Source organism: Microcaecilia unicolor, chromosome 3 (assembly GCF_901765095.1).
Source record: "Microcaecilia unicolor chromosome 3, aMicUni1.1, whole genome shotgun sequence".
Taxonomy (NCBI): Eukaryota; Metazoa; Chordata; class Amphibia; order Gymnophiona; family Siphonopidae; genus Microcaecilia; species Microcaecilia unicolor.
Genome location: NC_044033.1, coordinates 306702571 through 306719043, shown reverse-complemented (window position 1 = coordinate 306719043; position 16473 = coordinate 306702571). Strand labels below are relative to the sequence as shown.

General features: G+C 43.8%; 1 protein-coding gene across 1 annotated transcript in view; it reads right to left on the bottom strand.

The window, feature by feature from the left end:
* Window positions 1-2859: 2859 nt before the first annotated feature.
* Window positions 2860-16473, bottom strand: part of BIN2 (bridging integrator 2) — a 96608-nt gene continuing 82994 nt past the window's right edge. The window contains exon 12 of the mRNA XM_030198278.1: window positions 2860-3089. Coding sequence (XP_030054138.1) covers window positions 3030-3089 — 60 coding nt within the window. The 3' untranslated portion in view covers window positions 2860-3029. The remainder of the gene's footprint in view (window positions 3090-16473) is intronic.

The window sequence follows — 16473 nt, the reverse complement described above, 5'->3', positions numbered from 1 at the left end:
AAATGGATGTGCGGCAAAATGAAAATTGCCGCGCGTCCATTTTGGGTCTGAATCCTTACCGCCAGCCATTGACCTAGTGATAAAGACTCACGCAGTAACTGGGTGGTAATGACCTATGTGCATCAAATGCCACTTGGCGTGTGCCCAATACACACATCCGAAAATAAAAATTATTTTTCAGACGCACGTATCGGACATGCGCCAAAAATGAAATTATCACAAAAGCCACGTGGTAGCTGGGTGATAACTCCATTTTGGCACATGTTGGGTGCATGTAGACGCTTAAGTGGCTTTTAATAAAAGGGCTCCTGAGTTGTCGTTTCAGAGAATGGAGATGCGGTGTGTACCATGGTTCACCTGGCCTGTGTGCTTTATTGAAGTAGTGTGTCACAATGGACCACGGAAGAGTGATTCTTCATCAGAACTCCATGCAGGTCACATACTAATACAGGTAAAACACGGACACCTGAAGTGTGAAGTCAGAAGGAGATTTTTAATAGCAGGAGTCTTTGGCCTTTACAATAATATAGTAACCCAGCAGTACATGAGGACAGGAAAACATCACTTGGCCCATGCAGTTTGTCCACTTACTCCTGTCTCAACTGCACATTATTATTCAGAAAACAGGAGAAAATGGATACACGGTTTAACAAGAGGCGGCATTAAGATTCAAAGAAGTACTAAAAGTGCCATGAAGCAGGCAAGTTGCAATCTGAGAGATGCCTAGCTAGTACTATTGTTTTAAAGTAGAGAGTTGCATGGGGACAGAAATTTCACCCATCCCCAATGGAACGTAACTCATACCCACCCATACCTGCTAAGATTCATTCCATCCCCACAGGAGTTCACATTATTATTTGCTTGCTCACAGTCCTCTGTTTCCTCCCAATCTCAACAACCTCCTGTGTTTTTTTGGATGGTATTTATTATTCAACCAAGAAGTGTTGCCAACCACTCTTTCTACATTCCAAATCTCATTCTGGCGCGCCAGTTGCCTCTCTCAGTGCATACTAAGCCTCATTCTGGAATCATCAGAGAGTACACTCCCATGGGAATCTCATGGCAACTTCTTCCATCCCCTTGGGAATCCCATGGTAACTTCTATACCCTCAGGATTCCCACAGTCCCCATTCCCATGCGGCTCTCTATTTTAAAGTGAAAATGTGTTCTTGATGGAGTTAGGGACAGTTGTTTCACAGTGAACTAATCAAGGGGCAGTTTTCTTTCAGTTCTGAGACTTAATCGTCATGTAACAACTCATCACACACAAAGAGATCTGTTCAGAATATACTACTACTTATCATTTCTATAGCGCTACTAGACGTACGCAGCACTGTACACTTGAACATAAAGAGACAGTCCCTGCTCGACAGAGCTTACAATCTAATTAAGACAGACAAACAGGACAAACAAGAGATAAGGGTTCTGAACAAGTGAATAAGGGTTAGGAGTTAAAAGCAGCATCAAAAAGGTGGGCTTTTAGCTTAGATTTGAAGACGGCCAGAGATGGAGCATGACGAACCAGCTCAGGACGTCTATTCCAGGCATATGGTGCAGCAAGATAAAAGGAACGGAGTCTGGAGTTAGCAGTGGAGGAGAAGGGTGCAGATAAGAGAGGTTTACCCAGTGAACGTAGTTCCCGGGGAGGAATGTAGGGAGAGATGAGACTGGAGAGGTGCTGAAGAGCTGCAGAGTGAATGCACTTATATGTCAATAAGAGGAGTTTGAACTGTATGCGGAAACGGATAGGAAGCCAGTGAAGTGACTTGAGGAAAGGGCTAATATAAGCATAACGACACTGGCGGAATATTAGTCGTGCAGCAGAATTTTGAACAGATTGAAGAGGAGAGAGATGGCTAAGTGGGAGACCTGTGAGAAGCAAGTTGCAAGAATCAAAATAGTTCAAATATACCAGACTCACATAACAGTGATAGCCATCGTACAATCATACCAGCATTCCATGGTTTTAGTTATACCTTTTCCCCACTCATTCATTGTTTACTTTCATTCTTCATTCGCCATGTATTTTTCATTCATTTTCTTATAGTCCCAGGCTTAAGTTGCTTTCATATTTGAAATCTGTGTTCTTGTGCCTACAATGTGCTCAGTATAATTTTAGGGTTACCAAGAGATGCCACATTACTCAGTTCCAGGCTGGCGATTTTGAGACAGTCCTGGATTTCTGACCACCTCATCCTGTTGCATAATGAGATTTGCAGCACTGATTTCAAGGGGCAGGATCAGACACTACAAATCCCACACTGCTCTGGGATGTAAAACTATGACTGTCACTGACCTAAAAGGTCTCCAGCTTGGAACTGAGTAACTTGGCATCTCTAGATTACCAGCCAGCTCCAGGTCATCAGGACAGGCTAATCCAAGTTCTGGCTCTGCCTCCTGTGCCATCCATAGGCTTCAGGAGACAATGCCATAGACATCTCCATGTGTGTAATAGGGGTAAAGTCAGGACTGGCTTAGGCTGTTCCCACTGACCTGAAGCCAGAGATGCCAAGTTACCCAGTTCCAGGCTGGAGATTTTGGGCAGCCCTGGTTTTGAACTTTCATCACACAGTAATGTAGGTTTGTAGCGTCTGATCCAAGGAGGTTTGATAACAAGAGCTATCATGATGTCACAAGGCTGAAGCCTGTTTCCGCTCACTCCACCCAAGGAGGCTTTAATTCTCCTCAATGCAGCTGCTTCCATCTTAGTACACCCAAAACAATGACATTGATAGGGTGACATGCTAGTGCCTACTGGCTTCAGCCCATATAATGGGCCAGATAGGCACATGCCATCTCTTGTTATCAAACCTCCTTGGTCTGATCCTGCCCATTGAAATCAGTGCTGCAAGTCCCATAATGCACCAGGATGGGGGTGGTCAGGGACTGGCCAAAGTCTCCAGCCTGGAACTGGGTATCTTGGCATCTCTGCCTGAAGACCCTATGATTATCTGCAGTTCAGCATTGCACCAGCTGTTCTAGTTGGAGCCAGTTCTTTTGGTGATGTTTTCTGGGAAACATCCCTTCTGCTAGAGTAGGGAATCTTCCTGCCAGTCTTGCTCCTTGACACCTGTCAAAACACCGTCTTCCTAGAAAGATACACAACCACAGATCAGTTTGTCACAAGGCTCACAGGCACAGCCTCCGTTTCCCGCAACAGATTTTTCAAGATTCTGCAGCAAGAGTTTACATATTCTGTGGCACATTATTCAAGGCTCTGGTACAGTTGTATATTTTCATAAATATGCACATATTTACATCTGAAACTAGTTGTTACTTTATAAAATGTTACTTTCTAGTATTTGTTGCATTCCCAGTACTTTTATTTGACCCTTGTTTTTGGAAAAGGGATCTTCTAGTGCTGGGAAGAGAGGAGGAGGGTAGGGTAAGGAGCAGAGATTGGGGGGGGGGGGGGGGGAATCTCCGAAATGCAGAAGGGATCTCAGGCAGGAGGACGAGAAGGAAAAGGGGATGAGGGGGATTGAGTCATAGAGCCTAAGAACATGCCATACTGTGTCAGTGTCCTGCAATAGTGGCCAATCCAAGTCACAAGTTTCCAACCTGTGTTTTACCTCAAACCTTTTTAGAAAAGGTTGTTTTTGACCAGTTGCTCTTCTTTGCTGAAAAAAAACCCTTCAGTCCTCCATCCCCGCTAATCTGGATACAGGACCCACTTCAGTACAGAGACTGTGCTTACTAGTGTTATCACAAAATTCTTTCCAACTTTGATAAAGGCAGGAGTACCTTGCGTCTCCTTAGACCTCTCTGCTGCCTTCGAACTAATTGACCTTAACCTTTTTCTTTCTTTTCTTTATTCTTTGGCATGGTTTTCCTCTTGTTTGACTGACCGCGCCTTTACCATTTTGTCCATGTCTCCTACACTGCTTTTTTCTAAACCTAAACCCCTAACATTAGATGTTTCTCAAGGGTCCATTCTACCGCCCCTTCTCTTTAATTTGTTCCTCAGTCTACTTGCTAGAATTATACAGGAATATGTGGTTTCAGTTTACATTTATGCAGACGACATCTTATGCATCTACTATACTGATCCAGATGCACCGTCTTTGGGTAATCTTCAGTCTTGCTTGACCTCTGTGGCCAATTGACTTTCTGATCACCACTTAGTTCTTAATACTGAAAAAAAAAAATGTAGCCTGCTGGATCACAAATAAGTCTTTTGTACCTAGCCAGCCGCTCCCCTTGTTTGTATCTCTCATTCAACCTGATGAATCTTTTCATTATCTAGGAGTCACAATTGACTCCCACCTCACTTTTAAGAAACACATTTCCTTTGTTATTAAATCTTCATTCTGTGTATTAGGACAACTGCAAGCACTTAGATCATACTTCAGACAGAATAGTTTTCACATTCTTATTTTGTCTCTTATAATTTCCAAATTAGATTAGGGTAACATTATCTTTGCTGGTCTTCCTCAATTTTCACTTAAGTTAGTTGAAAATGTTGCAATTCATCTTCTTTAGCCGTGTCAAAAAATATGACAGTTGCACTCTTTCTCAGACTTCATCACTGGCTTCCCAGAATTTATTACAAGATTCTCCTATTAACGTTTAAGGCCTTGCAAATTGGCACCCCTTTCTATTTGTCCTCCTTCTGATACCGTATTCACATGCTCGAATATTGCACTCATTGAACAATCATCATTTAGTGTTACCTGGTCCTAAATTTGCCCAGCAAGAACAAATTTGATATCAGGCTTTCTTTTGCTTGGCACCACCATTCTTTTTACAAGAGCTGTCCCCTCACCAAATTTAAATCTCTTCTCAAGGCTTTGTTATTTTCACAAACCTATGGACTCCCACCTGACGAAGCCTGATTCTGGTGTCTGTGTCTAATTGTTTTGAAGAACTGTTTGACTGCTAATCTTGAATGGCTGCTTTCCTCTATCCTGTCAAATTAATGGAGTTCCTTTTCTCCTTTTGTTTGTATTTTTGAATTATAAACTGCCTTGGTCTGTTGTGGTATAGCAAACCAAATAAACCATAAACAAGTACCTGGCAGAAACCCAAATAGTAGCAACATTCCATGCTACTAATCCCCAGGAGCGTAGCTAGACCTGCCATTTTAGGTGGGGCCCAAGTTAATCTGGGTGGGCCCTTCCCACCCCCGTACATACATACAGCTTTAAAAAAAAAGCTTTCCCTCTGCCCCTGCTATCGTCTTCTTCCTCCCCCTCTGCCCAGCATCTGCTTCTCTCTCTCCCCCCCGACATCTGCTTCTCTCTCTCCCCCACCCCCTCCCCTCAGCATATGCTCCTGTCTCCCTTCCCGGCCTACCACCAAGCTATTGCTGGCAGCAGTTCCAATAAGCAACTTGAACCAGCCCTGCGGGTTTCCCTCTACCGCATCCCCACCAGTGAAGAAACAGGAAGTGATGTCATTGGGGGGGGGGCGGGATGCGGTAGAGGGAAGCCTACAGGTCTGGTGCAGATTGCTGCCAGTGACGGTCATGGCTCAAAGGTATAAGGGGGGTGGGAGGAGTTCAGAGAGAGATAGGCAGCTGCCGTGAGAGGGAGAGAGGCATCACCAGTGAGGTGCTTTGGGGGTCACTAGACTGGGTGGGCCTGAGGCAAGAATGGGTGAGCCTGTGCCCACCCAGGCCCACCCATAGCTACGTCACTGCTAATCCCAGGGCAAGCAGTGGATTCTCCCATATCTATCTCAACAGACTATGGACTTTTCCTATAAAAACTTATCCAAACCTTTTTTAAACCCAGATATGCTAACCACTGTTACCATATCCTCTGGCAACACATCTCAAACCAGTCCTCAGGGCATACCCTGCCAGTGAAGTTTTCAGGATATCCACAGTGAATATACAAGAAAGAGATTTGCATACCAATGAGGTACTGCTCACAAATCTCTCTCATGCATATTTGATTTGGAAATTGTGAAAACCTGCCTGACTGGGTGTACCCTGAGAACTGGGTTAGAAAAGCATTGTCATAAAGGGAGAGGAGAATCAGGAAGAAAAGACAGAGGGTGTGGGAGAGAGGTGCAGTAGGGAGGAGGAAGTAGAGTAGAGAAAGAGAGAGGATCCAGGGTCAGATTGGGGACAGTCTGCTCACACCCCTGCTCTCCAAACTAATACCTTCTCTCACACTCTAGAATTGGTGCACACGGGTTGAAAACCTCTAAACATCCCCTTCAGTCTCCTTTGATCCCCTCATTCACTTTGTCCCTCCAGTTCTCTCACTCACTGTTCTTCCCCATCCACTCACTAGAGAATGACACGGGGACGGGTACCCGCAGTAACCATGGGGATGGGGCCAGAGCTTGCGGGGATGGGGATAGAGTCCATGGGGACGGGGACAAACTTTGTCCCCATGTCATTTTCTACTTTGAAGCCTGTTAATGAACTGGACTGTTACTTATGTTTGAATGATGCAGACAACAATATTTTGATTTTTTGGAAAAACAAGCAAACATGCTGGCCACAACTAGCAAATTTTGCATGGGGGGGTCCTGTACATCCTGCTACAGCAAATCTTCTAAGAAGACATCTTCTATTGCAGGAAGGACTGTGGAAGACAGGAGAGCTAGACTGAATCCTGAGATTGTTGATGACGCATTCATCCACAGATTAAAAAATCATAACTATGCTTCATAGGGCATATTTCTCCCCTCTAAGGCATACAGAATGGGTTGTATTTTGTACCCCTGGACATTTTAACAGGGTGGATTAGGATTCCTTGGGGTAGTAGAAATCAGCTATTGTTGGGGTTGGAAGGGTAGAGGGTGGTGGTGAGGAGGGTTATTATAGCTGCTCGCTGTTATTATTGTTTTCTATTTGTAATTTATAAACAACAGTTGCACAGCATATTGTTCCTTTTTATACTTTAATAAAAAGATTTAAATATAAATTCATAATTGTTTGAGGCTTCTGCAGATGAGGATAGAGCACATGGGGACAGGGCCTGCGGGGTGGGGGTGGGGATAGAACCTGCGGGGTGGGGGTGGGGATAGAACCTGCGGGGATGGGGTGGGGATGGAGACAGAACCCACGGGGCGGGTACGGGGACAAATTTTGTCCCCATGTCATTCTCAACTACTCACTCATTCTCCTACAGTTCCCATGCCTTTACCTGCTAGATCTCCTTTGCTTCTCATTCACACTCTTGTGATTCCCTTGACCCCCCCCCCCCCCCCCCCCCATTTTTTTCACTCATACATTCACTCTCTATTACCCCTCTCTTCTGTTAGGCCCAAACTGTCAAACTTTGAACTCAGAAGTTCACAGCAGAAACAGATGGGGAAGACCATAGCCGGGAACAGAGGGAATTGGAAAGTCATGGGATAGGAGGTAGTGTCTTATTGTGGATTGAAAACTGGTTAAAAGACAGAAAACAGAGAGTAGGGTTAAATGGTCAGTATTCTGAATGGAGAAGGGTAGGTAGTGGGGTTCCCCAGGGGTCTGTGCTGGGACCACTCCTTTTTAACATATTTATAAGCAATGTAGAGATGGGTGTAATTAAATTTGCTGATGACAAAAAGCTGTTAAATTGCAAGAGGATTGTGAAAAATTACAAGAGGACCTTAAGAGACTGAGACACTGGGCATCTAAATCACAGATGGCGTTTAATGTGAGCAAGTGCAAATAGAATGTTAGGTATTATGAGAAAAGGAATGGAAAACAAAAATGAGGATGTTATAATGCCTTTGTATCGGTCCATGGTGCGACCGCACCTCGAATATTGTGTTCAATTCTGGTCACCGCATCTCAAAAAAATATATAGTGGAATTAGAGAAGGGCGACGAAAATGATAAAGGGGATGGGACGATTTTCCTACAAGGAAAGGCTAAAGCGGCTAGGGCTCTTTAGCTTGGAGAAAAGACGGCTGAGGGGAGATATGATAGAGGTCTATAAATTAACGAGTGGAATGGAACGGGTATATGTGAACTGCTTGTTTACTCATTCCAAAAATACTAGGAGGCACAGAATGAAGCTAGAAAGTAAATTTAAAATAAATCAGAGAAAATGTTTCTTCACTCAAACTGTAATTAAATTGTGGAATTTGTTGCCAGAGAATGTAGTAAGGCTTCCTAAAGGAAATGTCCATAGACCATTATTAAAATGGACTTGGGGAAAATCCACTGCTTATTTCTAAGCAGCATAAAATGTATTGTTTTGGGATCTTCCCATGTACTTGTGACCTGGCTTGGCCACTGTTGGAAACAGGATGCTGGGCTTGATGGACCTTCAGTCTGTCCTAGTATGGCAATACTTATGTACAGGGTAGCCATCGCTGCTTGCGCTCTGGCCCTCTGTCTCCCATAGTAATTTCAAATTGAAGGGCTTGATTTTGCAGCCTTTTCCTTGGGTGCAATATCAAGGAAGACTGAGGGCCCTGGCCACAGGGATAGCTGTGAAAATTTAGGTAGGTGTCTTGCAGATTTTCTCTGGAATCACTCTGCCTCATCTCTTTCCAGCTAGAGATGCATCTATGTCTCCTGTTCATTACCAGATGGTTTCACGTCCTCAGAAACAGGTTGAACAGGTCATGGCTGGCACCAGTGGTGAGACTTCCTTGGAATACTGTGTTCAGTTTTCGAAACCGTACCTAAAGATGGCTATAAAGAGGCTAGAGGCAGTCTAAAGAAAAGTAACCAAAATGGTGTGGGATCTTTAGAAGATATCTGAGACTTGAGCAACAAAATTATATATAGGATTGAGGAAAGAAAGTTGAAGGGAGACATGATAGAGATGTTTAAAACAAGAAGCAATCCTTTACTAAAGGAAAGGAACTGATAGAACTAGGATAGATGATCTGAAGCTGTGAGAACAGTGATTCAGAAACAGCATCACAAAATATTTCTTCTCGGAAAGGGTGGTGGATGGCTGAAAGGAGGTGGTGGAGACAAAAACAGTGATGGAAATCATAAAGGTGTATTAAGCACAGAATCCCTTAATGGGAAGATGGAAACCACGCACTGGGGACAACTCAGGAAACAAGTGAAATGCATTTTTAAGAAGAGATGGGGTAACCTGCAGGGACAAGCAGTTACCACCCTAAACCAATTCTAAACAAAGGCATCAGGGAGTGACCTGCACAGAACAGGAATCACAACTCTAACTACCGGTACCTTAATGGGCAGACTAGATGGGCCCATTTTGGGCTTTATCTGAGGTCACTATAAGTCTTTTGGTGCTACTTTCTGAAAGAAAAGCAAAAACATGGACTGACTGAACTGGTTTTCAACGACATGGACTGGGTCTGGACTGTTGCCTCTTTTTGTATGCTTGGTGAATTACCTATTTATTCCCATTAGAGGGCACTGTGCGATTAGTTTTTGCAATGGAAATTATACCTTCCCAAATTCAAGGTGAGTTATAAACAGGAACAGTATTTATTTCTCTGTCCAAGAAGCAGTGGCGTAGCTAAGGTAGTTGACACCCAGGGCCGGTCATTTTTTAACACCCCCCCCCCCCCCCCCAAATCCAGTACTAGGCATACCGAGAATACAAAACACTCAGGACCTATAGAGCAATTCTACCATACCATAAGCAGTAATTTGTACGAGTCACACAAGGAAAAGGAATGCATCTTAAACACTACAGTGAGCACTAGAACATCAATTCACCTATTGTAAAACGAAAGCAGACAGATTAGTACAGATTGTCAATCCTGCACAGTCAATGCCAACTGAAAGCCATGTCTTTTTCACAAACACAGATACACCCTAATCCACTATAGAATAAGTAATCATAAACTTTCTATTTAGACAAAAATTAAACTGAACCCCTGATGCCAGACTCTGCATACAATGCAACACCACAGAAACAGAAAATGTCCCCTAGTACTGTGCAAAATATAAAGACAGCAGATGTAAATTTGAAAAAACTAATACCAATCACCACTTTACAAATTAACAAATAGAAATAAAACAAATACAGAAAATAAAATAATACCATTTTATTGGACTAATACATTTAGCTTCCAGAGGCCAAAATCTCCTTCCTTAGGTCAATACAGTATAGTACTGTTCAGGGGCGTATCTGGACTCCGGCGGTAGGGGGGGCCAGAGCCAGAGGGAGGGGGCACATTTTAGCGCCCCCCCCCCCCCCGCCCCCCCCGCCGCCGAGCCCCCACCGCCACCAATGACTTAGTCTCTCCACCCCCCTCCCGCCGCCAACCCTCCCCCGCTGCCGTTCTTACTTTTGCTGGCGGGGGACCCCAACCCCCGCCAGCCGAGGTCTGCTTCCACCTGCCGCTGCCTTCAAAACTTCTTCTTCAGCCGGCGGGGGACCCCAAACCCCCGCCAGCCGCCCCGCGCTGTTTAAAATTCATCTTCGGCCTCCGTGGCCGTGCTGCTGGGATAGGCGGCGCTGTTGAAATCCACTTCGGAGTCTGACGTCGTTGTACGTTGTACGTGCTGCGACGTCAGACTCCGAAGTGGATTTCAACAGCGCCGCCTATCCCAGCAGCACGGCCACGGAGGCCGAAGATGAATTTTAAACAGCGCGGGGCGGCTGGCGGGGGTTTGGGGTCCCCCGCCGGCTGAAGAAGAAGTTTTGAAGGCAGCGGCAGGTGGAAGCAGACCTCGGCTGGCGGGGGTTGGGGTCCCCCGCCAGCAAAAGTAAGAACGGGCACGGGGGAGGGTTGATGGCGGTAGGGGGGGCCAGGGCAAAATCTGCGGGGGCCCAGGCCCCTGAGGCCCCACGCAGATACGCCCCTGGTACTGTTACAGTATCCTATCCTGACCTGAGGAAGGGGGTTTTGTTCTCTGAAAGTTAAGTAAAAATGTATTAAAATTAGTCCAATAAAAAGATTACCTTATTTACATGTTCTATTTATAAACATTTATTAACACAGCTACAATACTATATCCTAAAGCAAAAAAATAAAAATATATATTTTATTTACAGTTTGTTGTCTCTGGTTTCTGCTTTCCTCATCTTCTTTTCACTGTCTTCCTTCCATCCAGCATCTGTCTTCGCTCTCTCTCTGCCATCCAGTGTCTGCCCTCTCTAATGTCCCTTCCATCCACTGTCTGCCCTCTCTCTCTCCCTTCCATCCACATCTGCCCTCTATTTCTGCCCCTTCCATCCACCATCTGCCCCAGTCTGCCATCTCTCCCTCCTCTTTCCATCAACATCTGCCCTGTCTCTCTCCCTTCCATCCACATCTGCCCTCTATCTCTGCCCCTTCCATCCACCATTTGCCCCAGTCTGCCCTCTTTCTCTCTCCCCCTTCCACCCACCATCTGCCCTTTCTCTCTGCCCCTTCAATCCGCCCGCCCTCCCTCTCCCATCCATCCAGGGTCTGCCCTCCCTCACGTGCACCCCTTCCATCCAGGGTCTGTCCCCTCTCTCTGCCCCCTCTTTTCATCCTCCAGTTCCAGCCCCCTTCATCCACCACATGCCTTGCATCCCCCCTTTTCAGCCCCAGACCCATTCTCCCACCTGCCCCAGGCATGGACCCATTTTCCCTCCTGCCCCCTTGTCAGACCCCAGTTCCAGCTTCAGACCCCTTCTCCCATCTGAGCACTCCCCCACCCCTCCCCAATCCCCTTCTGCCCTCTGAGCACCCCTCTGAGCTCCCCCCCCCCGAGCCGGTCCCGTCCCCCTCCCCCGCCCCCTCCGTTTTGACAGAGCCCTCTTCTCCTGCCACCACCCTGCCTTTTTTTAAAATCCATGCAGCGACGCAGGCAGCGCCTCGCGTCTGCCCTGCGTGTGCTGTGTGAAGAAGAAAATCGCGTCGCTGGCGTCGGGCCTTCCCTCGCTTTGTCCCGCCCTCGAAGAAATAGGAAGTTACCTCAGAAGAGGGCGGGACAAAGCGAGGGAAGGCCCGACGCCAGCGACGCGATTTTCTTCTTCACACAGCACACGCAGGGCAGACGCGAGGCGCTGCCTGCGTCGCTGCATGGATTTTTAAAAAAAAGGCAAGGTGGTAGTGGCAGGAGACGACGGAGCACCCCCCCCACCCGCCAACACCCGGGGCGGACCGCCCCCACCGCCCCACCCTTGCTACGCCACTGCCAAGAAGGTTCACGGAAAGGGTGGTGGAAGTGTGGAATGGCCTCTCGGTGGAGGTCGTGGAGTCAAGGACTGTATCAGAGTTTAAAAAAGCATGGGATAAATATGTGGGATCCCTTAGGAAAAGGAAGAGTTAGGGGTTACAGATGATGGGCAGACTGGATGGGTCATTTGGCTTTTGTCTGCTGTCTTGATTCTATGTTTCTAAGGGCTGGATTTACTAATGTGTCAATGAGGCGTATTTACATAACTTACATAACACAAATTAGTAAACCAGGCCCTAAATCTGTACCTGAAGCAATGGAGGGTGAAGTGACTTGCTCGAGATCACAAGGAGCAGCAGTGGCAGAAGTAAGAACTGAGCCCTGGCTTCCCTGCTTTGCAGCCCATTAGGCACTCCTCCACTCATTTCCAAGGGCAAAGCACCAAGACAAAACTAGAGCAATTTTAGCAGCAAAGCAAAAACTGGAGCAAAATTTTCATATGATATCCAAGTTATTTTCTTCAAACAGAAGATTACTCTGGCGATCTTTGATTATTGCTGTACAAAAAGCACATTTTTGTATTGAAGGGGTAATTCTATACGGCGCTGTATAGATTTAGGTGACACATACAGGAGTAAATGCCTGTATTCTAGTCATTTAGTATATATGTGAACATGTGTGTAAATGACAAAAATCTATGTGATATTGTGTAAATCACGTATATCTTCCATACTGCATAGTTTGTTGATGGGCATTAACATGGGCAGAGTCTGGGGGAGTGTGGGCAGGGCACACACTTACCCTTGTAACCTACAGAATCCTATCTCCTAATCCAGGACCAAGAATTTACACCAGCTTTATGGCTGCCATAAGTGCTCGTGCCTAAATGTATATATGTTACATCATGTCTTGTTACCACTACCTATTCAGTTCAGGGTGGATCACAACTAAAAGAAGCCAGACCAAAATGTCTGGGAATTATAATACAGATTAATAATTTAGTCTACTACACAATGATTCACTCAAAACAGAAGTCACGTGCAATTCAATTAATCAGAATCTGACTGATTAACCAGCATATATACCTGTTATGCTAATATTCTATTAAAGAAAAGAAGGTGCCTCCTTTCCTTTGTAGAACCGGCTCCAAATAGATGCCCCTTTGTGTAAAAAGTGCAATGCGTGCCCTTGCAAATTCTTTGGGAACAACAACAAAAAGAAGTGGAAAAAGAAACCAACTTCAAGAGATCAGTCCAAACACCAGGATAAGATGCTCCAAATACAGCTTTATTTGGACCCTACACGGTCCGTGTTTCAGCTTTAAAAAGCCTTCATCAGGGGTCAATCGATGAGTGCTCAATATTATACCGACTGATGATGGAGCGCATAAACAACTATCTCTTGATCAGGGGAGGTATACTGTCAGGTGTACTGATGATTTTTTTTCCACTTCTTTTTGTTGTTGTTGTTTTTTTGTGGAAAGTGTGAACCCCATCTTGTTCTTGTGGAAATTCTTTCGGAAAGCATACCCTCTCAAATTGAGCCTGCAGTGATGTTCTTTTTAAATGCCAGCTGTCATAGGTAAAAAAAAATCTAGATACTCAGCAACAGCATCCGAACAGTGGCTGATGCTGAATATCCGGATAAAGCAGTGAGCTTCCAGCAGTGTTGGGTATGATTTCAAATCAAGTAAACTAAAATGATGATTTCAAATAATTTTGTATGATTTGTTTTTATTTGAAATCACTCTTTTACCTTAATTTTGATTTTAGATTTGAAATCACATTTTCAAGTGAGTTTGTATCTCTTTTGGTTATAAAATCAAAAATCATTTGCTGATGGATGTTGATTTAATCTTAGGATTCATGGATTTTTTACTGTGGTAGTTAAAAATACTGCTCACACACAGTACTCCAAAATCACTGAATAAATATAATTTATTAAACACCATGTGTTCAATCAGAAAACAACCTACTGCCCCGAAACTCACATCCACTCACACCGCAGCATTCATACCTGGCTTATTTATTTATTATTACATTTGTATCCCGCGCTTTCCCACTTAAAGCAGGTTCAATGCGGCTTACATAGTAATAGAAATACAGAATATTGTTAGAGAGGGTAAGAGTTAAGTATACCAGAATAATAGAAGAGATATTACAGATCTAAACAATTAATTATGCATTACTATAAACAACGCTGTATAATAGTTCAATAGAACACGTGGAATGTCACGTCATTCCACGTGTTCTATTGAACTATTATACAGCGTTGTTTATAGTAATGCATAATTAATTGTTTAGATCTGTAATATCTCTTCTATTATTCTGGTATACTTAACTCTTACCCTCTCTAACAATATTCTGTATTTCTATTACTATGTAAGCCGCATTGAACCTGCTTTGAGTGGGAAAGCGCGGGATACAAATGTAATAATAAATAAATAAGCCAGGTATGAATGCTGCGGTGTGAGTGGATGTGAGTTTCGGGGCAGTAGGTTGTTTTCTGATTGAACACATGGTGTTTAATAAATTATATTTATTCAGTGATTTTGGAGTACTGTGTGTGAGCAGTAATTTTGATGGTACTCTGATCATTAATTAATCCCTCTATTGGGTGAGTTAAAAATACTGGTAAAGTCTAAACGTGAGCCTAAGCTACCAAAATTCTGTAAATTACAACAGAGCATGATCCTCCTTCAGTGGAACAACTAGCACAATTTTTTAGGGATAAGATACTAAGCCACACTAGAGGAGCATTAGCGTTTTAGTGTGCGCTGTGTAGATGCCCATAATATTCCTATAGGCATCTACACGGTTAGCGCATTCTAATTTTCAGCATGCACTAAAAACGCTAGCGCACCTTAGTAAACAGGGTCCTTAAGAGCAGATGACAATTTACTGGTAGTCAGATGGCAGATTTTTCACATTTTAAATTGTCTAGATGGAGCCCCAGTAGATATGATTTGGTGCAAATTTCATGAGGTTAAATGGAATGATTTGAATCAGTTAATTAACAAATTTGCTAAATCACTTTATCAAGTGGATTCTTGTCCTTCAGGTTACATGAAATTAGCTTCTTTACAATTCAAGCTTAAGATTTATGATTGGTTGACAACTCTGTTGTCTCAAGGACATTTTCCTTCTTAATTAGGAAATATTATTTTAACTCCTATTCCTACAAATAAATCAGAATCTCGAGCAGCAATTAATAACTATAGACCAGTTGCCTCAATTCGTTTTTTTTTTTGCCAAACTTATGGAAGCCATGTCACTTTACAACTGACAACGTACTGGATAAATTCAATATTCTACTTCCCTCACAATCAGGTTTTCGATCTGACTTTAGTACTGAGACATTATTATGTAACCTAATATTCACTATATGTACTCTGGTGAATAAGGGAACAAAAGCTCTTATAATGCAGCTTGATTTGTCAAGTGCATTTGACCTTGTAAATCAAACTCTGCTACTAAACATCTTGAGTAATATCTATTTAATGGGGACTTATCCGGAAAGTAGTTAAGAGAGTTTTTTGGCTGCTCTGTGTTATCCAGTTAATTGTACAGACAGCAGTATAATAATAAAAATTGCCACTATCCAGCCGGTTGATATTGTGTATCTGGATTTTCAGAAGGCGTCTGACAAAGTACCTCATGAAAGACTCCAGAGGAAATTGGAGAGTCATGGGATAGGAGGTACTGTGCTATTGTGGCTTAAAAACTGGTTAAAAGATAGAAAACAGAGAGTAGGGTTAAATGGTCAGTATTCTCAATGGAGAAGGGTAGTTAGTGGGGTTCCCCAAGGGTCTGTGCTCGGACTGCTGCTTTTTAACATATTTATAAATGACATAGAGATGGGAGTAACTAGTGAGGTAATTAAATTTGCTGATGACACAAAGTTATTCAAAGTCATTAAATTGCAGGAAGATTGTGAAAAATTACAAGAGGACCTTACGAGGCTGAGCGTCTAAATGGCAGATGACGTTTAATGTGAGCAAGTGCAAAGTGATGCATGTGGGAAAGAGGAACCCGAATTATTGCTACATCATGCAAGGTTCCACGTTGTATCACTCCATGGTGCGACCGCACCTCGAATATTGTGTTCAATTCTGGTCACCGCATCTCAAAAAAGATATAGTGGAATTAGAAAAGGTGCAGAGAAGGGTTGACGAAAATGATAAAGGGGATGGGGAGACTTCCCTATGAGGAAAGGCTAAAGCGGCTAAGGCTCTTCAGCTTGGAGAAAAGGCGGCTGAGGGGAGATATGATAGAGGTCTATAAAATAATGAGTGGAGTTGAATGGGTAGATGTGAAGTGTCTGTTTACGCTTTCCAAAAATACTAGGACTAGGGGGAATGCGATGAAGCTACAATGTAGTAAATTTAAAACGAATCGGAGAAAACGTTTCTTCACTCAACGTGTAATTAAACTCTGGAATTTGTTGCCAGAGAATATGGTAAAGGTGGTTAGCTTAGCGGAGTTTAAAAAAAGG